Here is a 25,871-nt window from a genome sequence, read left to right as displayed (position 1 = left end):
ATACTTTCTAAAAAATGTTAATTTAAATAAATAAAAATTATCTTTTATATTTTAGAAGTAAATAATTTAATGATTAAAACACTATTTAAAATAAATATATTCACTATTTTATTTTCTTTTATACTAAAAAGTATTTTAAAATTTTCTTTTTCCCATTATAAAATAAAAGGTTCAATTTTTTATTTTTTTATTTTAAAAAAAAATCTTTCTTTCTTGTTTTAATAACTTTTTTAACATAACTTTTAATAATAAGTTATATGAAATGTTGTAAATTTGTTTAATAAAGATTTTTTTTAATGATTTGAATTAATTAAAAATTTATCAAAAAAAAAAAAACAAAGTAAAAGAGAGAAATAGGATGGATGAAGAGTTTTTATTTTAAATATACAATTAAAATATTTTCGTATGACTTAATTTTAGAAGTGAATTATAACTATATATATAGTAGATATTGAATTTTTCTTAAATAAAAGGGTTAAAAGGTATATTTACTCATTTCAGATAAAAAAAAATTAAAAATTATATAGATTGTGTTTGAGTTTGGTTTAAAAATATTTTTCTAGTTTTTATTTTTTATTTTTTATTATTTTTTTAAATAATTTTTATTTTCTATATGATCTCTTTTAGAAAATATGTTTAATTAAAAAATGAAAACTATTTTTAAAAATGAAAATTGAAAACCTTGTTTAACACTATTTTTCATATGAAAATAATAAAAAGACTTAAAAAAGTTTAATCCTAAGTCATACGCTTTATTTAACTTCCACATGGAAATTTCAATACTTTCTACGATAATGATGTTTGGAGAAAAAAATTTGACCCTAAGTCATCCACCATTTTCTCAACCAAACCATTGAAAATATGATTAACACACTTACGTGAACACATAACTTAGAGAGATATGAAATTTGTATCATTGTACAAGGGTATTACACTAACTGTACATTGAAAATGTACTAAGTGTACAAGGGTGTATAAGGCTACCTTTTGTAAAAAGATTTCAATTGATTATGAACCACTCCATTTTACTTTCCTTGTTGCCAACATATTGTACACTCATGTCATACACTTTATTTAACTCTCACATAAAAATTTCAATACTTTTCCTAGTAATGATGTTTAGGGAAAAAAAATTGACCTGGAGTCATCCAATATTTTCTCAACCAAACAATTAGAAACATGGTTAACACACTTACGTGGATACATAATTTAGGAGGAATATGAAATTTGTACCATTGTACAAGGGTGTTACATTAACTGTACAAAGGTATTACACTATTTGTACAAGGGAAATCTACTAAGTGTACAAGGATGTACAAGGCTAGTATTTGTGAAAATTTTCAATCAATTATGAATTACTCCTTTATTTTCCTTGTCACCCAAGAATTGTATACTTATTACACTAATTGTACAAAGGGAAATATACTAAGTGTACAAGGATGTACAAGACTAGTATTTGTGAAAAATTTCAATCGATTATGAATTACTCCTTTATTTTCCTTGTCACCCAAGAATTGTATACTCATGTCATACACTTTATTTAATTCCCATATGGAAATTCTAATGTTTTTCCCAACAATGATGTAGGGGGGAAAAAATTTAATCATAAGTCATCCACAATTTTCCCAACCAAATGATTAAAAACATGCTTAACACACCTACATAGACACATAGCTTATGAGGGAAATGAAATTTGCACCACTGTATAATATTACACTAATTGTACATAGGGAATGTGCCAAGTGTACAAGGGTGTACAAGACTCCTAATAGATTTTGTATGATTTTTAATCAACTTGAGTTTGACATTAGAACAATTATCCATAGTTTTTTTTTCTCTTTTTGTTTTTTTACCAAACTATGCCATTAAGACCAATGAGAAATAATATACAACATATTTATTATTTTTTAAGTAAGAAACAAAAAAATATTTGCTAAGGTATTTAAAAAATATTTATTATATATTTTATAAGTTTAAAAAAAAATTTAATGATGTCTAATTTGCAAATTAGAACAAATAAAGAATACTAATATTTTATGAGATATTTAAAAATTGTTTAATATATATAAGAAATAATATAAGTTTGAAATAAATAATAATATTTATTATATATTATGTAAGTTTGAAAAAAAGAATAATATTTGATAAAGTATTTAAAAATTATTTACTTCAAAAATGTATTTGTCAATAATAATTTTTAATTATTATTTATCTTTCATATTCAATTTGTTAGAGAAAAATAATTGGTAAATCATTTAACTTGATCCCACTAATAAATAAGTGAGAGAAATGTGAAAAAGTCAAAGAAAAAAAAGAGAAAGGTAAGAGTGACTGATAGCTTTTTCACTTGATAGTTAAAGATATTTTAGGGATTTTTGAAAGGTAATATCTTTTTTTTCAATTTGTATTCTTTCCTTGGGTTATTGGGTGGAAAACAATTCTTTTTTTTTTGGGGGGGGGGGGGATTAAGTTTTTTTGGGGGGGATTAAGGATATTGTGCATTTCTCATTTTCTGTGGATGCTCATGCGGTTGGTGAATCTTTTTCTGATTTCACATCTGACATGGGTTCAGATGAACTTTAATTTTGAGAAGCTTTCCTGCTTCTTTTGTGACTATTGATTTTTCACTGATCATGTTGATGCTAGTGTTGGAAAAACTTTAACCAATGTACCTTCTTCTACAATTCCATGTTCTCTTGGCGAATAAGTCTTATGTTAATGAACAACTGTTGTTTTTGGAAAAACCTTTTGCTTTAGCTCCTCTATTTCATTTGTTAGGATTTGCTCCTGCAGAAGTTAGAGAACCATGTTAAGTGTTATGCATGCAGAACGCTCTTCATGTGACTGTGCCACATGAGAGTAAACACAAAGGATTGCATGGAGGACTAAGGCTTCTGACCTTTTTCATGCGGACACCTCGCAAACTCATTTCCAATTGGTTCTCTAGATTTTGTAGATCCTTGACACTCAAACCATAAAGTTCTTCGCCCATCAGTTGCCTGTATTTTCAGAATGTGAATGTAGGTCCATTATTCTTTAATGCATATTCCAATATTTGATGCCTTGTCGTAATTTAATAGCATATCTTGGGAAAATAAGGGAGGTCAGTTCTCATCATTGAAGTACCTCTTTTATCAGCTATTTCATTATTGATAACTATAAATTATGAATGTTAATGTAATGTGCTAGTGTTTAAAAATAACAGCTTAAGAAACAAGTTTTAGACCTGTTTGTAGATTGTTTCGTGTAACCATAAATTACTGAAAAGAGGAAGTGAAAACATTTGACCTTGTGGTTATTAAGTAAATTATATGGTTCTGGAAAATAACCAGAGTCTGTATTTTAATGCATTTCTTTGTTTTGTTTCCTTTATGACCACGGTTTCGTCATCTAGCCTAGTCCTGACCTAGTAAATATAACTGAAGGGACCCAGCTAACTATACACAAGCATTTATGCTTGTCTAATATTGACAATCCCAGCAACAAGCTATAATAAGAAATGCATTACTCTGTTGACCATGGAGTAAAACAAAAGCATAATGGTGCATCCCATGATGTTCGTGTCTACCCAGGCTGAATTAAACTTTCCCACAATGTCACATGTAGTTCGTGAGACTTTACATTGATGAGTCACATGGTGTTGTTGGTTGCCCGGACAAAATCGTTCATGTACTTGTTTTATCCACCTAGAATGTCTCTTAATGTTTTCTAGTTTTAGCAATATCTTCTTATTATTTCATTTTTTATATCAGTCTTACATATGAAGGACCAAAAGAACTCCTAGTGGACATTTTAAATGATGCTATAAAGTACACCGTGACATAGAAAGCTATAATGGTACCATCAATTCTTATAGTTTGCTACTTTCAGGTTAATCACCTTTTCTTATCAGATCAAGTAATTTGAAGGAGAAAGATTGTACCTATGGTTTTCTTGCAAGTTCTGTAGTTGTTGCCTTAAAATTGTTGTGGTGTGGTTGTCATAGGAGCAAGAAGTAAGGACAGGGATTGCAGACGCCTTTCAACAGTTGCTCACGGAAGACTCGGAGTGGAAGACGGATATAGGGGGTCTAAACTTGAATCAAATCAGCCAGCAAGAAGCGGAAATCCTGGAGTTTCCCTTCTCCGAGGATGAAGTTCATTCGACTCTAATAGACATGAATGGGGACAAGGATCCAGGACCGGATGGCTTCACTGTGGCCTTTTGGCAATGCTGCTGGGAGTTCGTGAAAGAGGAGATTTTAGAGATGTTTAAAGAGTTCCATGAACAAAATTCTTTCCTCAAGAGCCTGAACAACATGTTTCTGGTCCTTTTACCAAAAAAAGGAGGGGCGGAAGACCTGGGAGACTTCAGACCTATCAGTCTTTTGAGAGGGCTGTACAAATTACTGGCTAAGGTGCTAGCCAATAGGATTAAAAAAGTGATTGGAAATGAGGTGATTGATTCTTGGCAAAAAAGGGGAGAGAAAGGCCTAATTTGCAAATTGGATATTGAGAAGGCGTATGACAGCGTTAATTGGCATTTCTTGATGAGGGTCTTGCAAAAAATGGGGTTTGGGTCTAAGTGGAGGGGTTGGATGTGGAGTTGTATCTCAACTGCCAAGTTTTTAGTTTTGGTGAATGGAGTGTCTGTTGGGTTTTTCTCTAGCTCTAAGGGGCTACGTCAAGGTGACCCTCTTTCCCCGTACTTGTTCGTCATGGGAATGGAAGTGTTGAGTGTTCTTATTAGGAGGGCTATGGAAGGGGGTTTTATTTCTGGGTGCAACATCAGGCGGGGTAGTAGGGCCGGCTATCAATATTTCTCACCTTCTCTTTGCTAATGACACAATAGTGTTTTGTGAGGCAAAGAAAGAACACTTGACTCATTTGAGCTGGATTTTATTGTGGTTTGAAGCTGCTTCAGGATTAAGGATTAATCTAGCTAAAAGTGAAATTATTCCAGTAGGGGAGGTGGAAAAGATTGTTGAGATGGTTGTGGAGCTTGGATGCAAGGTAGGTCAGTTACCCTCATCCTACTTGGGGGCGCCCAATAAGGCCTCTTCCGTGTGGGATGGGGGGGAAGAGAGGGTGAGGTGGAAACTTGCCCTTTGGAAACGGTAGTATATCTCCAAAGGTGGAAGAATCACCCTCATAAAGAGTACATTGGCTAGTATGCCTTTGTATCAATTGTCCTTGTTCCGTATGCCTAAGATGGTGACAAGAAGGCTAGAAATGTTGTAAAAAGACTTTTTGTGGGGAGGGGGAAATATGGAAAGAAAAGCCCACTTAGTCAATTGGGAGATGGTGTATGCGGGTAAAGAGAAGGGGAGGCTTGGCTTGAGGAAGCTAGTCCTCTTGAACAAAGCCTTGCTTGGTAAATGGGTTTGGAGATTCGATCTGGCCAAGGACAATCTGTGGAAGCAAGTGCTTATGGCGAAATATAGGCAAGAGGACCTTGGTTGGAGGACTAAGAAGGCAAATGGGGCATTTGGTGTCGGGGTTTGGAAGGAAATTCTGAAAGAATCTGATTGGTGCTGAGATAATATGGCTTTCAATGTGGGAAAAGGCACTAGAATCATATTCTAGACTGATCCTTGGTGTGGGGGTGTTGAGTTGTTCCTAAGATTCCCTCATCTCTATGTTGTGGCTACCTATAGGAACGCCACAGTGGGAGAAATGTGGGACCAGAATTCTGGTCAAGGAGGCTAGAACTTAAGGTTTTTTAGAGACTTCAATGATTGGGAGTTGGACTTGGTAGGTGATTTACTTCAAGCCTTAAGGGGTCAAAGGGTTACTTTGGAGGAAGACTCGGTTTTTTGGAAGGGAGGAAAAAATGGACAGTTTGGTGTTAAGAATGCGTACAGCTTGTTGATTAGCCCCATTGTCTCCGTTTTCCCCAAAAATGGCATTTGGGTGGATAGAGTTGATTCATGCCCAATTGGTGTCTCAACTGATTCGTGTCCAGCTGGTGCTCCTTGATTGAGGGAGTAATCAACAAAATTTATAACCTATTACACCATATACTAGGGTAGCAAAGAAAAAGCTACTATAGTATAGCGACTCTAGGATCGTTCACTGGGAATGATTAGCAAGTTATCAATGATACCAATTCAAAGAGAATTGGTCTTGTTTCATTTCAAGGTTAGCTTAAGAAATAAAACACAAACTTTGATTGGTAAAGATTTGAATTTAAACTAACTAATAGAACAAGTAATGGGAATAACTTAGGAAGAAAAGCATTCCTTGGAGAGTCAGGTTCACTGGGGTGGTTCCTCATGCAAAAGACATAGCTTCGGTCAGATGGTTCATTTCCTTGCGTTAGAGATTCAACATATAGTCAATTCTCTAACTGGTGTTGTACAGATACATCCTTTAATTAGATTTCAACTTTAATTCCCTCTCACTGATGCAACTTGCAATGGTTCATGCCTCTCACAAGCACTTACCATTCAAGGTGATCTTTAACCTTGGACTTCCCTTCTCAAGCTCGCAAGAGATAACTAATGGATGTCTCCTTGGAGTCCAAAAGCTTACCAAGTGTTGGCAATTCCAGAAAATCCTACCTTAAAATCACCTCCCAGAGGCTCGCAAGGGGTAAACTAGTGCATCTCCATGGTTGGAGATCACTTGCCTTACCAAGTGTTGGCCCAGGTGACTCTAAGGTGTTTTAAGCTAACTAAAAACATAGAAATCACTAAAGGATTTCACTTCCTCTTCATTGATGGCTGAAACCACAAAGCTTTGCATTCTTGCAGTTAGAACCTTCCCCGGCAACCTTAGCTCCAAGGAACTAGAGGTTTAGTTACTCATTCTCTGGGGAAAATTCCTCAGAGAGTGCATAACTTAGTAAGAAATAAATAATACAAAGTGAGAAGGTAAGGCAAAACAAAGGGCCTGAACTTTACTTGCTTTCCCAAAACTTTACAAAAGGATCTCCTCTCTGAGAACAGGCTCCCGAGAGGTATATATATGAACATAATATAAAACTAATTATTACATAGATATTTTCTCTTTTTACTAACTTAAAAGCTAAGGAATCTTGTAATTGGTAGCTTACAATGAGTATTTTGGGATTTAGACAACAAAAATCTGATGTAAAATATCTCCCAATGTCGGTAGCAAATATCGGGATGCTCCAGGGACCATTTCGCAAGAGAAAATGGTGTCTGCGAGATTTCGCAGACACTCAAGAAGGGCTGCGAAATCACTTCGCAGCAAAAGGCTATTCTCGTAGGGCTGCGAAGTTGGCTTCCACCTTGAGGTTCCCAGCTTCCAGCTTGCGGCATATATCGGGCAACTTCAGGAAGAAATACACCATACTGTACAAAAATGCTGCGAAATCACTTCGCAACAAAAGGGTGATTTCGCAACACTTTGCAAAATGCTTCCTTCAGCTTGGAGTGATTGACTTGCAATGGCTGTAACTTCTTCGTTTCAACTCTGAATTACGCACCGTTTGAAGCATTGGATTTTTGACTTCCTGAGCTTTGAAATGGTATATAGCATGTATCAATTGGACTTCAGAAAGTGCTTCAAAAGTGGCTGCCACGACTGTCATCAAGAATATGCTTCATGGCAGATTCTCTTTACTTTTTCTCCTTGCATTCTGGATTTACTCTTGGCAAATGACTTCCAAGCTTTGCCCAAGATTCCTCATCACTCTCCTCAATCTTGAATTGCTTTGGTGATCAAATTACTAACAAAAACACCAAAACTTACACAAAGTGATTAAAATTGCTTTCAAGGGTCCTTAACATGCCAATTGAGTTAAAAGGCCAAAACTACTACTCAAAAGTGTTTAAAAGGATTAATTATAAACTATCAAATAACACTTTTTGAGTAGTAATCAAGAGTCTCAACTAAATTAGCGTTCTTTGCGTGGGAAGCCGCTTGGGAGAAGTTTCTTACCCTTGATAGACTCCAAAAGAGAGGGTGACAACTTCCTAATCGATTTTTTTTATGCGGTAGCGAAGAGGAAAATGTAAATCATTTGCTCATTCATTATATAGTGGCCAGAGTGTTGTAGGAGATTGTCCTTGGTTTGTTCGGTGCCCAGTGGGTTTTTCCAGAAACTGTAAAGGAAGTTCTACTTAGCTGGAAGGGCTTTTTTGTGGGTAAAAAAAGGAAAAAAATCTGGAGATCCATTCCATTATTTATTTTTTAGACGGTTTAGAATAAGAGGAATAGACTAGCTTTTAGGGAGGGGGAGGGGGGGAAGTTAGCTATTCAGAAACTTAAAAATTTTTTTGTTTGTAATGTGTGGGGCTGGGCAAAATTGTATAGTGGAGTGGAGTCGCGCTCCCTTATAGGCTTTTTGGAGTGGTTAGCCTCCATTTAAGGGTTGGTGTGTTTTTTGTCTCTTTTTGGTTGTGAGGCCTTTGCCGCTTTGTATACTCCTTGTATGCTATGTGACTTTTTTTGCCTTGTATTAATATATTTCGTGTTAACTTATAAAAAAATAAAAATAAAAATTGCTGCTTCTCTCTGCCAAAACTAGCAGAAGTGCAATGGCACATATTAAGGTACGCAAATATATAAGATACTTGCTACCACTATGACTAAATAGAAAATTAAATACTTTTTAAGTTCCAACCTCCATGAATTTGACATTATAGAAATAAGATAAATTTTGAATCTACATCTTTTTTATGTAATTCTGTTATCCCTTTTGATCAACAGGAAAAAAAAAAAAAAGGAAAATGATAAGCTTCCAAAACTTAATTAATGTGAGCACAAGCTGATATGATAAAGTTAGGTTTGGTTTTCATATGCAACATCCAATTCCCATATTGTTATATCATAGTGTTCACAAGCATCTTGCAATCTGCATAAACAACATAATACAAACTTTTGATGGTTTACCAGTGACTTTTCTTTTATTTCATTGTTATGACTAACACATCCTAAAATAATGGTTATACTTGGGCATCTCTTTGTTTTCCAAGTTTCAGTCTTTTGCAGTTCCCTTAATATATTAGAATTTTATGTTTATAATGGTTATAATATGTCTTGTTGGATGGTCCTATAGAGCAGGTTTTATTAGAATTTTATGTTTATAATGGTTATAATATGTCTTGTTGGATGGTCCTATAGAGCAGGTTTTCAGAGTGTGCGGCGGTGCTAATTTACATTTTCTATGCATGAAACTGAATATTAAGATGATTTTTCCTGGACATTGGAAGAGTCTCAACTTCATAATCTGTTATGCTTTCACACAATTTCAACTTTCTATTCTGTGATGCTTAAGCATAGTCATTAGGAGAAACTTATCTTTTCTCTCGGTGCTCTTCTTTATTTTAAACTTTGAAAGTTCATTTTCTTGACTTTTTCTGTTTTATTTTTGATAGGCTAAATAAATTCATTAAGAGAGCCTAACAGAAAGGGGTTGCACTCCCCAAGTGTACTGAATGTATACATAGGCATCAAAGAGAAAAACAAAAACAAAAGGAATCTAACTCCTTATGCAATCAATCAAATCCATAAGAGACATATTTGAAGACCTAAAGAATCCCTAGTCTGTCCACTCACTTAAAATACTCTTTTAAAGCCTGAGGTGTGCTTTCCAAATTGTCATTAGTTCTTCAGTTTCTCTATATCCAAATGATGAAAAACAAGTGGAAAAGGAATGTGCTCCACACACATTTTTTTTTTTTTACATTTCTTGCCTACAAAACTCCCATGTTAACAAAGTAAAACCTATTTTTACTGATTGAGGAAGAGCCCAAAAAAGATCAAAGTGATAGAATAGGAGTTTCCACAAAATACAGGCCAAACTGCAATGAATTGGAATGCGATTGGCTGGTTCCTTACAAAACTTGTAGAAACAGAAGCAATTAGCTAAATGCCTACCCCAATCCATAAGCATATTAGTAGTTGGAAGTTGAAGAAAGTCACTTTAGGAGTGTTTGAGACCACACTCCTTCCGAGGGAAAAAGCCACTAAGATGAGTCAATGATCTATAAAAGGATTTAACAAAGGTATCTTGTTCTTGGTGCCTCTCCACTCTAGACAACCCTAACATCCTCTAGGCACCACCATCCACTGAACCTGTTGCAGGAAAAGACTCACACTCTCCAACTGTTAGTCTTGAAAATCTCTCAAAACAAGGACTCCACCTACCTCTACCACATTGCAAACTCCAAATATCAGCCACCTAAACATCCTTGTTCTTGGCAATGGTAAACAACTGGGAAAAAATGTTTCAATACCAAATCTCCACTCCAAATATCCCACCAAAGTTTTGCTCCATAGCCTCTTCTGATAGTTTCCTAAAAATCAATTTCAAACCCTATCTCCTCCCCTTAGAGCACCAACCTACCCATATTTTCTTGAGATAACTTGTCTCCACAAATTGTGCTGATCCACGTGAAACATCCTCTACCATTTACCCAGAAAAACCTTATTAAATATAGACATATAACAAAGATTCAAACCACACCTCCTTTTTTGTGAATAAATGATAGGTCATCTGATGTAGTAAACAACTGGGTGGTTGTCTATAATCAAATAGGTAGGGCTAGGATTTCACTTGTTGTGGATTTAAGTGGAACTGTGATTATAGGTTGTGGTAACAAGGAAAAATAAGATAATGTTTGAAGATTAGCCCAAGAAATCAATAATTAATTTTTGTGCCGTATATTTGATTTTTCCTACCACATTTTTTCTTTGGTAAAAGTTGACTATGATTTTTGTACCAAGAATTTGGGTAAATTTGACATAGGACCCTTGCAATCAAATTGCTTGATTTCAAGGGATTGTTTTTTGATAGGTAGCTTAATTTAAGGGATCTTGTTGACCCTTTTTTTGTATATATATTTTAAATTAGAATGTAATGAAATGTACAAGAGATCATTTCTCATCATGGTATTGGAGCAGGAAGTTTAACATAGCCAAGATCCATAGAGCCTTCATTGCTTAGTCACATACAACCTTCATTGCTGTAACTTTTTTATTTTTTTCAAACCAACCTTAATTGTTGGTAACTTAGTTCCCCATTACAATTCCCTTGAGGTTATCTCTTGTTTTATCTAAAAAACTAGAAATCTTGTTGTTATTTCCTCAAAATGTCTAAAACTAGTGAAAATATACCACACTCTCAAATAGTGTTGCCCTTCAATCCCTCCTCTACACTCCCAACCTTATGACCTTTATTTACTATTCATAGTGACTCCAAATCACCACTCAAAATCTTGATATCCAAAATTTCCTAAAATGGTCCCAATCGGCCAAACTTTTCATTAAACTTAAAGGGAAGATAGGCTATATCGTGGGTGCCAAATTAGAACCTGATGCTAGTGATCCAAGATATGAATTATGGGATGAGAAAAATTCAATGATCATGTCCTAGCTATTACACTCCATGCAATAAGAGATTAGCCGAACATACTTGTTTCTCTTCATTGCCAAAGAGATATGGGATGCTGTTAGTCAAACTTATTCCAAGATTAGAATTCATGCTACTAAGCAGGGAAGTCAGCGTGTGACTGAATCTTACTATAAAGCGCGAAGCCTATGGCTGGAATTAGATCATTACCAGCACATAGAAATGGTCGTTGTTGAGGACACTACTATATTGAAGAAGATAATGGAGCAAGAGAGAGTATTTGAATTCTTGACTAGTCTTTATCTTGAATTAGATCAAATATAAGGGAAATAACCTCTTCCATCCATCAAGAAGGTTTATGCCTATGTGATTGGAGAAGAAAGTCATTTAGTTGTGATGCTTGGAGGTCATATTTCAGAAAATTTAGCACTAACTACTGTTGGAAATTTCAAGCCACTAGAACCCAAAGGATAAGGAAGGAAACCATATGATAAAGATTCATTTTGGTGTAATTATTGTCACAAACTAAGACATACACGTGAATCTTGTTGGAACTCCATGGCAAGCCTTGGTTAGGAGGTAAAAGGAGGAGTAGTAGAGGAATAAAACCTGCCATAAGATCTGGACAAGTGTATCAAGCTGCCACCATTGATGTCTCTCATGAAAGTATCCCTTCAACTAAACAAGAAATTGTTTTACTCAGCAAGAAGCATTACAAAAAACTGAAAACACTTCTCAACTAGCTTGAAACACATGATCAAATTCCCACTGCAAATATTGCCTCATGTTCTTTTGTCCAAGTAGGTAATATCAAAGTTTTTGGTGCCTCTAAGGATTGTTTATTGAGCACTTAGATCATTGATTCTGGAGCTACTGATCATGTCACGCCCCAAGACCCACTCCAAGGGCGTGACGATCATTTCACACTTTAAACCCGAAGGCTTACAGTGTAACCTGACCCAAACAATTATCTTGTAATTGGAAGTTACCAATTACCAAATACCTATTCAGAGTAGTGGAACAAAATCTAAAATCCTCAAAATTCAAGTTCAAAACTAAAACATCCATTATCCAAAATCCATTGTTCAAATATTTGCAAACTTAAACAATTCAAGTACTAGAACAAATTTCAAAATCTCCAAAACTCAACTTTGATTTAACATAAAATTTGAAGGATCAATATCCAAATAACTTCCAAATACCAAAGGATCCAAATGAACATAACTAACAGTTAAACAAAATCCAACATAAAATCCTAAGTCAAATTCTAATGATGACCATTCCTCAGCCTAGCCATCACTCCTCATCCGAACTAGGAGTACTTGAAATGTAGTCAACAAATGGGAATGAGCTTACAGCCCAATAAGGAACATTAATGCAGTATATGGATCAAATATTTCAAACTCACTTGCAAAGTAGAAGATATTGTAATCAATCATTTTCATAAAGCTGTGAGTAAATTTTTTTTTTTTTTTTTTTTTTTGTTGTCAATACATTCAAAATTTCTAACTGTATGCATTTATTTCTGATTCAAACGATTTCATATCAAATTCAATCAAAACATTCCAATAATTTATTTACTCTGGTCATCAAACATCAAAGGGTGCTCAATTAGGTGGGACTTTTCAAATGGGTAGCTAGCCTCAAATTGTTCCTTTAAGGTGGATGAAACCAAACACTACTAGTACTAGTAACCTCTAACCGAAACTCCTAGAGGCTGGGGTTCAAATCAATTACATTCCTCACCAAGAAATGTAAAGGCCAACTATTATATCCCATTGACAAGGGCCAAAAGTCAACTATTATATCTCGTTGACAAGGGCCAAACAAACCAGAGTCAAATATTTATTTCATTTATTCAAATTTACAACATATAATATCTCCACATTTATTTGTCAAATACATGATATAAAATTCTAACATACTTTTCATGCAAAACAAGTTTGATCCATGCATAAAACGGAATATAACTCAAACGTTTTCAAATAATGTATATATATATATATATATAAATTGTTTCAAAAAATAATTTAACAACTGCATTAATTTCCCTTACTTCAAAAGAAGTCCTCAAAAACTTTGGAGAGAAAATAATCCTGAAAATCTACTCTTCACCTAACAAAATATAAGAGGAATAATTATTACTATTTATCTATAATTTAACTAATCTATTCCTTATTGAAATAAATTAATAAATTCTCAATTTGTTTCTAATAACACAAAGCCCTGCCATTATTAAATAATACAGTACTCAGTACTCAAGTACCCATCAAAGTCTAACAATACGGAGTCCTGCTACTATTAAATATTACATACCCAAGTATCCATCAAAGCCTAATAATAGAGTATGTGAAAATCCACCAACTAGAGTTCAACCATGAAATCCTTACAAAAAAAAGTGGATGCACAGTTCCTACACGCATGCAACCAGTGCACACGCGTTTTTTTTTTTAAAAAAAAAAAAAACTTAAGATCTCCCAAATTCCAACAATAAATCAAAATCTTAAATTTTCACTATTTGATATTAAAACGAAAAAAAATAAAAAATAAACTAACCCTAATCTAAACCGAAATCTTCACATGAATCTTTTTTTTTTTTTTTTTTTCAAAAAAAAAATTTAAGATCTCCCCAATTTCAATAATAAATCAAAATCTTAAATTTTCACTATTTGATATTAAAACGAATTAAAAAAAAAAATAAACTAACCCTAATCTAGATTTGGGGTTTTCCAAAAAAAATATATTTAATGTGCTTGAAATTAACTAATGAATATAAAATAATAATCTAGATGTTAGAATCTTACCTATAGAGGTTTGTTCTCCAAACCTTGAAATTTGACCTCAACTTCACGTTCTCTGGAAACTCTGTGCGAACAAGAATGCGATTCAGAAAAGAACAGGAAGAAGAGAATTTTCTATTTATACCTAGAGTATTATTCGTAAAATTACCTTTTCACCCCTTTTCCATTTTATTAAATTAATTAATTAATTAATTAATTTAATATCATTATTATGAATTTCCTAAATTACCCTTCAAAAAAAAAAAGACTTGGGCATTACAAATCATATGACAAGTCACTCTAATTTTTTTTCTAGTTATACATTACTATTAGGTAGGCCAAAAGTAAATGTTGCTAATAGCACTTTTTCCTCCATAACACTTGGCATAAGCAAAGTCAATCTCCCTAACAAGCACCGGTTGTGATTCACTACTATCCAAAGTAATTAAGCCTTTCAATGTAGTAGCTTGGAGTAAGAAAAATAAGAAAAAGAATCACAATGGTATTTGTAGTACTTTGAGTATCATCCATGGGAATTGACTATGGAAATTATTGAAACTAAGCTAAAATAATTGTTTCCTTTTTTTTTTTATCTAATTTTCTAAAATGAAAATATTAAGAATTGTTTTGAATGCATGATTGTTTAAATAAACTCAATGATAACAAAATAATTGTTGATTTCTAATTCAATTGATTCAATATTAGAGGCTCGACATTCCAATTTTGGGCTTAGAACTCAATGTAAACAAGGGTACTCAAGTTAGGTTGATCTTAGGGTTTTCAAAAAATTTTATCAATCAAGATCAACCTAAGTTCTATAACTTAAGTTGCACCTGAAAACCTAATTTTTTTTTTCATCCAAAATCTAAATTATCAAATGAAGAATGAAGTTTAAATCAAGTCTAAGTTTGAACTTTTTAGTTCTTAAACAAACATTTAAGACTCATTTGTGTGTAATCTATGTATTCCATTTTTAAAATATAAAAAAAGTGGTAACTTTTAAATAAGTTACAACTATCAAGTTTATATTGAAAAAGTAATAGTTTTAAAATTGTTTATAAAATTGAAGTCTCAAAAAAAATTTACCACTTCAAATTTTAAATTTTTAAAGACACAAACTAAGGTGGTGTTTGTTTTTTACTTAATTTTAAATAGAACCTTAATGATTAATAGTATTAAATATTAGGTTGTTTGTTTTTGTAGTATTTTATTTTTATTAAGCATTAAAAAGTGAAGAAAAACCAATATGTTATTTTTCTATTTAGAAAAAGTTACATATTTTGGTTTTTTCTATTTAGTAAAAAGTTTATAATAAGTCATGAAAAAGTAAAAAAACAAACAATCTAAATTCTGAAAACAAATTGCTTTCAGCAAAAAGCCAAAAAAACAAACGCCACCTAAGTCTATACTTTTTGTATAAGATGTTCTATTTTTAAATAGAAGTTTCTGATTTTAAAAATCCGTACATACATATTATTCCATCCCTTAAGAGATTCGGGAAAAAAAAAGTAAGAGAATAATTAAATTTGTTAAGGTTTTTTTTTTTTTTTTTCGCTTAAAAGAAGAATTTATAAAGGTTCTTTGTGTTGTGATGCAGAAAAAGAAACGGCACCAGATTCTATTCCAGTTAGGAAATAGAAATCCATTTGAGATTTCAAAGCCAGAGTCAGTAACGCTATTTACACCATTGTGAAAAAGAAAACTTGTCTTTCTTAGATCAAAAGTAAGACAAGTTTATTGCTTTAAACTTTAAAGAGCCTCCTGCTAATATGTATATATAAAATATACACAGCTTTTCAATGTTCATCTGAATTCATATAAAAGATCTTCATCTGCGTTGTTGATCTATAGCTCACAGATGCATCATCCCTCCTTCACTTGCATTTACTTGGAACATCATTTGGCTTATGCTCGAAGTGCCTGTTCTGCACAACTAAATAATCAGCACTCAAATAAAAAGAATAGTAAATTGGAATGAGAAATATTTCATCACATGCTTTGCAAGCAGCAGAATAGAAGGCCCAAACAAGAAGCAATATAAACTGCAGCAGCCACATTTTTTTGAGTATTTTTAGTTGTTTTTAGAAAAGATGGATACTTCTCCATAACGCTGGTTAGGGGAAAAAAATTCTCCTTGAGACTCCACCTTGTTAAAAAATGTCTTGCAGTAGTTTGAGAACTAGCATCCTCAATGCACAAATGATCTATAAATGGTTCATTTGACTTGAAACTAACTACAGATTATTATTTTCCTTATCATGGTATGAGTTACACCAGAGGACTGTTTTTGAGTTGTCCATCTAAAACAATTTTCCCATGCATATTCTCACACAGGCAGCTAGTAAGCACATATATTGTGAAGTGCATAACTAAACACAACAAGGGTAGTTATGGAGACCAATGGCCTATGTATGCTTTTAAGTGTGATATTCTCATGTATGTGTGGAAACATCAGCAGTCAAATGGTCAATGGTAACAAACTTTTGAAACCAAAACTTTGTAAAGGATACTTCTCTAGGCAAGAGAAAAATTTGTAAGGTTACTACCCCATAAATATGATTCTGATAATACCAATGAAGCAATATCCTGATAAAACAGAGAATTCTATGAACCACTGGTTAAACTGTAAGTGGTATAGTATTTGAAAATCAAGCTTTGTATGGGTCACATTTCAGCAAAAAGAGGTGCGAGGTGCTAATCAAAAAGGCAAAATGTGTGAGATGGGTTTTAAAATTAACCCATTTTGCAATGAGATCAGTTCAAACCCACATTCATACTGGCAAATAAGAGGTTTCCAAGTCCATGCCCAAGTATTCATTACTTTGTGGGTTGTGATTGCTGTCTTATCAAGCTCATCTACTCTAGCTGTTTACAATCCATAAACCATTACTACTGATGGTCAAAGCATATATCTGGCAATAGCATACCTACATTAGTTCTTGTACTTCATGGTTTCTTTCTCAAATCCAATTGTTGGGAATTGCTTTGCATACTCCTCCACCTCATGGCGAAGCTTTGCAATCTCAGATTGGAGGTGAGGGCTAGACTGCATTGTGGCCAAGAAGTCCTTCAACTTTGTCCCTGGGTTGCAAGAACCAAACATAGAAACCTAGTATTAGTAAATTCAAGCATGGAGGCTGTCACAAACATATTTGCTAAAGTGGTGGTGATCAGATAGACTCTTGGCTCACTAAGCAAGAGAAATATACTATAGAATTTTAAGACCTGTAGTTTCAGCCTTGATCTTCACTGCCACGGTCACAGCAGCGTCAAAGTATTCTGCTACTTTAACAAAATCCTCCTCAACAAATCCTCTAGAAGTAAGAGCAGGGGTTCCTGAAGCAAGAGAGCAGATCAAGTAAAACTTAAATAAAAATCACACAAGCACCATGTGATCAACAAAAACTCTACCCATCCTGATGCCACCAGGAACCATGGCCGACACATCTCCAGGAACGGTGTTCTTGTTAGCTGCAATATGAACAGATTCCAACACCTTTTCAACTCTGGAGCCATCAATACCCTGAACAGAGAAAATCATAAGAAATAGTGGCTCTTCCTTTTTATAATAAAAGCTAAATGATACACATAAATTAAATGGAGCCAACAACTCTTATCTATTTTTCCAGGCACTTGAAAATTGCCTTATAAAAACTCTGCAGCAGATGATTTGCATGATTTGCTATCTCAAGTTTGTTATATAAGGCATGTTAGAAGATTTCCTAAACAAAGTTTTGAAGCATGGATACCCTCTTAACTAGTCAAAAGGAAGAATTAATGTTTCTCCTCTTACCTTGTTCTTCAAATTCACTAAGACTAAATGGTTCTCAGTTCCACCAGAAACAAGTTCATAACCCTTCTTGATCAAAGTCTGCAAAATTGGTAAAAGTTTCAGTAAAAAATATTGACTAATCAATTGTACCCCACACATTGATGAAGGAACATCATATTAATTTATCAAAGCTTAAGAATATAAGAATAATATAAAAAAATTTATGAAATCTTTCTTCAGCAACAAGTTCTGCCACCTCATAACCATACCTCTGCAAACTTTGAACAATTAGAGAGAACTTGCTCTTGATAAGCTTTGTATTCTGAAGTAGTAGCCTGCATTTGTAAAGAATAAGAGAATATGAATGATAAGTTTTTAAAGCAATTGCCTTTATATTTCATAAAAAGGACTATGTTTTAAAAGCAAAATTTCATATTGGAATTGGTGATTTTGCAATAAGGTATATCCTCCTAGAGGATATGGTCCCTACTTGACTATTACAAATATTTTAAAGGCACTAGAACCTGTTGTTCCTTGAGGTTAGTCCAAATATGACCTTATTCTAGAATGTGTAATTTCATTTTAGCATTTCCAGGACTATGCTTATCCTGTGCATCTTATGAGTGAACCAAGACCTTCAATATGTTTTATTGCAATATTGTGTGTGTGTTATTACTCAAAAAATGACGCACATAACCAGTTGGGCTAGACCAGGTTTTGAGCATATTCCTAAGATGTAATGTTTGTCTACATTCTTACATGAACCCCCCAATTTTTATCTTTACATGAATCCCCTACCAAAAGTGAAAAATTTGTACTAATCTAAGAAAAACTGGCTTGCATGTAGACCAGCATTGAATTGGGTACATGAGGACCAATTTGATGTCTGCTGCAATTTGCAACCAATACATGGAAAGAAATGAAGGAAAGAGGACCTCGACCCAACTCCAAAAATTGGGGTTATGGCAGATTAGATTTTCATTCTTCCCCCCCCCCCCCCTCTTTCCTTTTTGCCACAAAAAAAAAAAAAAATGTAATGCGCATTAATATATGAAAATTATCCAGCCAGAGAACAGACCTGTTTCAATGCAACAGCTAAGCCAGCAATTGTGTGATTGTGAGGGCCACCTTGAAGTCCAGGAAAGACAGCCTGATTGATTTTGTCTTCATAGTCATACAAAACCTTCACATATATAAAGTATAAATGTTAGTTCCACGTCCAACAATATAACCTCAAGTTCAGTAACAAAAGAAGCAGACACTTGCCTAATAAATAGTAATGGAGTATGATATCTAGGTCAAGGGAGAAATGGTTAAAATAAAATGATATTTTCCTTAAAACAACTCACCTCTTTCCCTTGTTTATTAACCTCTTTTACCCCCTTCCTGAAGAAAATCATGGCTCCACGTGGTCCACGGAGTGACTTGTGGGTTGTGGTTGTCACTATATCTGCATACTCAAATGGCGATGGGATAACACCAGCCGCAACCAACCCACTAATATGTGCCATATCTGCCAACAAGATAGCTTTCTGCTTGTCACAAACCTGTCAAATACTTTAAAAATGTAACTTGGACTTTCCAGACCATCAAATGAGGTCAAACCAAAAAAAGAGAAAAAAAAGAAACTCAGATGTATGATTGTTTTGATTGCAGTTACCTTGCGAATACGTGCATAATCATAGAGACGGGCATAAGCACTAGCACCAGCAACTATTAGTTTTGGTCTGAAGAGTGTGGCACTTTTTTCCAACTGCAATTAGTAGTTATTAAGTCACACAAGCTTCTACTAACAAATATGCATAAACGAATAGACAGACACATCTTATCTAAATGGACAACTCAATCGCAGACAAATCTGAAAGCTGGATCAACATCATTCAGGATTTCTAATCTATCCACATACTTAAATAACAAGAAGGTAACACATATGAGAAAAACAAAGTGCAAAATTTTTCAGCATGCAAGTCATAAAGGGATAAATCACTTTTGCATCGTATTAAATCTGTACACTAGTCCATGTCTGTTGTGGATGACACATGTAAAACTTTTAGCTTACACATGTATAAGCACATCAAAAGCTAAGAAGGTCCCACAAGTATTATATGCTTGACCAAATATTTCCAACTCCAGGATTTTATGCTTATTCCAAGTACCTCATTGGGGATCTTGCAATTCCAACACCACAGCTTTATAGCAAAACTATAATGCAGACGCATATTTATTTGATACAATCAGGCAAAATTTTCAGATAAATTACTCCTGGTGTATGGGATATAATTTGTCTAACCCTTTAAGAGATCCATTAACATTAATAGCAAGAATTCCTCTGTTCTTCTTCGAGAAAAATTAATCTTTGGTATTCATCAGTAATCAAGATTCCCCTAATTGTGATTCAGAAGTTAATTCATTACAAAATAAAATAGGCATTAATTAGTGGAAAAACAATATAGATTGTTCAAACGATTTATCCATATCATACACAAATTCAGGAAGACGTATGCATAAATTACTTACCTAAAACTGTATAAATATATAGAGAAAGTAATATACTAAAAGTTTCCTGTGCAGGTGCATTAGAAACTGTACTACTTTGTATGGGCAGAAGACGATATTTTTTGGTTCAATTTTTTTTTTTTAATATTCTTTTATTCTAAAACTATTTATAACCCACTCAGAACACTTAATGCAGAAAGCGATGCTATACTAGTTCCCCATATTTTGTAACTACAAGATTCATCACCCTTTTAAGAAATGGTTTGAGTGCTATCTCAATTTTCTACACAGCTCAACTTCACTTGTTTACTCATTTCTCAAAGTGTAGTTCTGTTTCACCATTTAAGCCAACTTAGCATATCTAAAAAGTACAATTAAACAAGTTGTGTGAAAATATTATAGTAAAAACTAAGTAAAAATTTGCTCAGGGATGGAACTAAAAGAACTCCTGCTATAAGCAAAATGGAAAGTTACCTGGTCATAGTCAATGTAGCCAGTGCTCTCATTCAATCTATATGGCATTGTCTCAAAAAATATAGACACTGCAGATATTTTCTTGGTGTCGGTCTGCACAATAGCGAAGAAATGAGGAGGTTACTGTCCCTAGCACATAAGAAGGCAAAGTAATAATACCACAAACAAGGAGAGATCATCAAATATTAGAAACCTCCCAGATGACAGTTCAAACACCAAAAGAGAATATATATATATATATATATATATATATATATATTCAGTTACTACACTCTGTGCAGCTATTAAGCTTGCTTTGAAAACAGAAACTCACATAATTATTTTTCCAAGGCAAAATTTTTTTCCCATGGCTAATAAGTCAAAATAGACAGCCACTGAGAAGATGGAAAGCACTGGTATATCTAGCAGGGAACTCTAGATGAAAGTCATAAGCACCTGATAGCCATGAGAAAGATGTCCACCATGAGGAAGATCAAGTGCCATAATTCTTTCATGAGCTTTTAATAGTGCAGTGTAAACTTGAAAATTTGCAGGCGAGCCAGATAAAGACTGCACGTTCACTGCATAACCAAGGGTGATTAAACATTTATCAAAGCTGACACACTATTACCTGCTGAAAAAAAGGAAAGGAGAAAGAAGAAGAGAAAACACAGCGCCTGGAAGTTTTTTCACGAAGGGTGCCATGAAGGAAACTTTTCCTTTCCTATCAAAATAAGTAGTCTTATAATTTTTCAGAGTGCCCAAAAGTAACCAGAATTGATAACTTTTTAGGCTAGATGTTAACTTCATATATATTCTGATATTCGCATCTAACTGATACTATTTAGGACATAAATGAGCATTGCTTGTACGGCTCCAGAGAATCTCAAACAGATAAATCCACATGCCTACATATCTTTCAGAAAACTTTAAACCAGTTCATGGTGAGAAAAGAATTTCAAAAACATTGCTTTGAAACATGTAGATGGCATCTATCTTGACATACATGATCATATGTATTTACCTCCCCATTTTGCAGGATCCAACCGAAATGCTTCCAAAGCACGCTTCTGGCACAAGGATTCTGCCATGTCAATGTACCTGAAAGATAAAAGGTTTCACTCTTTCTACTTCAGTACTAACCAGGAAATCCAAAAGAATGAACACTGGAACTGACTACATAAATATGATAATGCTAAATGATAACAATGACCAATAAACATTACAAATACCACGATGACCAATAAACATTACAAATACCACGAAAGAAAATCATGATAAGGAAATTAATATCTTCTTACTCATTTCCTCCATAGTATCTAGCGCCTGGATATCCTTCGCTGTACTTGTTTGTCATAATAGACCCAACAGCTTGCATAACTGACACAGAAGTGAAGTTCTCGGAGGGTATGAGTTCAAGTCCCTTTACAAGCACAAAAGATTTTCAGTAGGATATCAACTTGTACACAAAGCACCAACTCAAAATCGATGCCGAAAAGGAATCTATGCTGAAAAATTCAAGTTAAATCTGCAAACAATTTTATATTTGGATGATTGTTTCAATTTTCCAACAACTGAAACGATAAAAGATGTAATGTATAATTTCCTTTTCTTTCATTTTCTTCCAGTTTCTCAGTAATGAAACAGAACAAGGTGATACGAGGTCACAAATTAACATGTTCTATAACTTCCACGTGGATTAATGCTGGTTCAATGAAACATGAATAGCAACTCCACTGGTCAAGACATTTGTACCTTCACAGTCGATTTAACAATTGAATCCACTACAACTCGAAAGTACTGTTTAAAGAAAAAAAATATCTACAGAGACAGAGATATCACCTTCCATTGTCTTGCTTTCTCGAGCTCAATAATGTCTGCAATTTCAGGATCCACAACCCCCAGCGGAGCATTCAACTGCTTTGGCCACTGAAATTTATACCAGAACAGAACAAATAAGATGAAACGACATAATAAACATTCCAGGAGAGAAGAGAAAAAAAATCAATAAATGAAAAACTAATTCGCTTACTGTAACACGAGATTTCTCCTTCTCGTATACAGCTTCATTCGGTAAAGATGCCTGGAAAATGAAACCAAAACGAAAAATGGATCATCAGAAACAGAACAAGCACTTCCAAAGAAATCCGGATGCTCAAAGAATGTAAGAAAAGGAGAATAAATAAACAAGTTTAGAACCACCAAAAGTTCTTCCACTATTCCGTCTTTTCCTGTATTTTCTGAGCATCCAAACAGGGAAATGAGAAAGAAAGAACCATGTAATAGATGGAACCGCCATTGAAGACGCTACGAACGGGCTTGTCGACGGACGATGAAAGCCTCCGAAGCGCCATTGCCATCGCCATCTCTCTCTTCGTCACTCACTCTCCAACTCTCCCTTTGTTATTCTCTGGTTTTGGGTGAGTCTTGGGTGGTTGATGTTTTCGTTATCTCACTCCCAACCTCAGAGGTGCCGAGACTTGGACGGATGCCAACGGTATGACTCACCACCACCAACTGCTTTCAAATTTCAATAGCCATTCACGGTCCCACCAAAACTTCAGACTGATTCTATCAAGGTGTCTTGTGTATAAATTGCTCAGACCCAAATTTAATCGGATAGTCATATCCTACGTAGCAGATTCAAGCTCTGTTACCTCCCTTGGTTTGTGGACCGTTGATGGCAACCGCCTTCCCTCTCCTCGCATGTACCGAATTCTCATTTGGATGTAGGTAATAAAGAGTAATTTGGAAACTTTGAGTGGGAAAATTTTCAGATAAATTACGAAATTTAATCAAAACCTTCAATATTATAAATAATATTTTTATATTTGAGGGATAAATTACGAAATATTTTTATATTTCAGATGTAGGTAATAAATAATATTTTCAGATAAATAATATTTCTATTAATTAAAGGTTTTTTTTGAGGTGTGGATGAATGGTAGATGGACGCAAATGCAGCCATGAAAGCCCTATCCAAAAACCTCCATTTCTTAGCCACAAAAGCGAGTCCCATAGATAGGATCCAATTTGTTTATGAGACAGATTTGGCCACTCAATCCTTCGATCCCTCCCTCTTCCAGACGTGGTGTCCCTTTCTTGCGCAAATCCACACCATGATTTATATCTTAGGCCCATTGGACCCTAGTGGGCCTCATCAAAGGTTATAGACATACTGGGCTTTGTAACCCATTCATGGTTGGCAGTCCATTTTTATAATCCAGACAGTTCCAATTCGCAAAGTTTTGGTTTCGGGCTTGGCGGTAGCACAAATTTATGAAAGAGAATTTTCTTTTCACTTTTTAGTAGAAGGAAATGTTTAGAATGATAGAATTTTCATGTAACTAGAAAACTAAACCAATCAAAATTCAAGATTTTTTTACCAAATTATCTTCTAAATATCAAATGAGATTTAATATTTAAAAACAATAAATTTTTTGAACCTTCTTTTTTTTTTTTAACAAAAATATCTTATAATAAAATTTATGCCTAAAATCAGTCATATTAAGATTGACATAATTTTATCTTGACGCAATAGTTCACTTATTGTACATTATTTTTATTTGGGGGTGAGAGGGGCATTCCATGAACATGAGTTAGTGGCTGGCAATTGGCATCCATGGTATGTGCGTGTACCAGGGAAGCAAACACAACACATGTACAAGTAATAATTGCGAGCTTGACATAAAGCACATCGGTGCATAATGTGTTTTCGAAGATGAGTGAAGTCTTCGGAAAGAAGAATCATTGTACACGTGACAAAATTATACAGTTGATCTGGATTGAGTTTGAAGTTTATTTTAATAAGCGTTTTCTAATATTTATAATATTTAAAAATATTTATTAAATGAATTATTTTTAAGCGGTTGAAATATTAAAAGTTTTTTTAAAATCACCGTCAAACAAATTTTTAGAATTATTTAAAAATAATTTTAATTTTAAGGAGTGTAGAGCTATTATCGTGATTTGATTGTGTTTTATGTACTTGTTTTAAAAAATTTGTTTTCTAAGCTTAAAAATAATTTAGATAAGTAATTTTTAAAAATAGACCCATTTGATTGTGTTTTTTATACTTGTTTTTAAAAACTATTTTTTTTAAAACTTAAAAATAGTTTGGATACATTATTTTTTTTAAAAAAAATTATTTTGATTTTGTAAAAACATTGTAAATTAGATATATATGAAATTAATTAAATCGAACTCAAAATCTTATTAAAAAGGAAAATAATTTTATAATTGTAAATAAATTTTAAAAATAAATATTTTTTAGTAAAATATAAATAACAAAATCATAAATTATATATTTTTATTACAAATATATTATTTTAGTATATGTACTAAAAACATGGATATAAAAATTTTTCGTGAAAGAATAATTATTATTTTTTGTTAAATTATTTTTAAAAATTATTACATTTGTTAGAAATATTACATTTGGATATTTTTGGTATGATATTGAGTTTTGGTCATATCCAATTTTATTTGTTTTTTATTATTATTTTTAATTTCTATAATTTTAAAATAGATTTTTGTTTTTAAATATTTAATTAAAAATAATCAGTTCCACGTGGACTTTTGAAACATAAGACTTGAAATACAACCTTCCATGGACAGAGTGAATGGAAGATTAATATAAACTCGCAATAAAAAAATGAGATAAGGATTCAAATTCCAAAACAGAAAAATAAAAACAAATTTTGAAAAGCAAGGAAGCAAAAACAAAAGAGAAAGTGGAAGAATTAGTTGGAATTGTTATAGACTAATGGGTGTGATTCTGGTACAACCAAACCTCCACCATACCACCAGCACTTGTGGGGGCTGAGACTGCCTGTCCTCCCACCAATAATTTTGCAGGGGGAGAGCTAAAAAACAGAGATGACTGCCATTTCTGACATAACAACATTTGGCTCCACCCACAGGGTGTCCCCACTTCCATCTCCTACTTATCGTCTTCCCGGATCTGACCTGACCCATCCTTGGATTCCTTTCATCAGATCATCACAAGTCTTCAAACCAAATGATTGAAAATCAACCATCCTAATTGGAGATTTTGAATCATTGAATGT

General features: G+C 33.6%; 1 protein-coding gene and 1 long non-coding RNA gene across 5 annotated transcripts in view; one reads left to right on the top strand and one right to left on the bottom strand.

Moving 5' to 3' along the window:
* Positions 1-8,450: 8,450 nt before the first annotated feature.
* The window catches only part of LOC104878196 (uncharacterized), a 35,564-nt gene continuing 18,143 nt past the window's right edge, over positions 8,451-25,871 (top strand). Inside the window, exon 1 of the long non-coding RNA XR_009466229.1 lies at positions 8,451-8,500. This is a non-coding gene — a long non-coding RNA (uncharacterized LOC104878196). The remainder of the gene's footprint in view (positions 8,501-25,871) is intronic.
* On the bottom strand, positions 15,790-23,359 carry LOC100243424 (serine hydroxymethyltransferase, mitochondrial). Of its 4 annotated transcripts, none has more exons than XM_010648098.3 (16): positions 23,079-23,359; positions 22,835-22,885; positions 22,645-22,731; positions 22,104-22,225; positions 21,827-21,903; positions 21,259-21,383; positions 20,824-20,916; positions 19,514-19,606; positions 19,203-19,400; positions 18,932-19,036; positions 18,123-18,188; positions 17,875-17,952; positions 17,493-17,604; positions 17,307-17,417; positions 17,009-17,162; positions 15,790-16,001 (listed from the first exon to the last, which is right to left on the bottom strand). In XM_010648098.3, the coding sequence occupies exons 1-15, from the start codon at positions 23,166-23,168 to the stop codon at positions 17,014-17,016; spliced, it is 1,557 nt and encodes a 518-aa protein (XP_010646400.1). In that variant the 5' UTR covers positions 23,169-23,359; the 3' UTR covers positions 15,790-16,001; positions 17,009-17,013. The 4 variants fall into 4 exon arrangements, with proteins under 4 accessions (XP_010646400.1, XP_010646401.1, XP_010646402.1 ...); XM_010648099.3 differs by having other exon boundaries at positions 15,790-16,006; positions 23,079-23,329; XM_010648100.3 differs by having other exon boundaries at positions 15,790-16,006; positions 17,013-17,162; positions 23,079-23,329.

Source organism: Vitis vinifera, chromosome 7, assembly GCF_030704535.1.
Source record: "Vitis vinifera cultivar Pinot Noir 40024 chromosome 7, ASM3070453v1".
NCBI classification, from domain to species: Eukaryota; Viridiplantae; Streptophyta; class Magnoliopsida; order Vitales; family Vitaceae; genus Vitis; species Vitis vinifera.
This window is presented reverse-complemented; position numbering and strand designations above follow the sequence as displayed.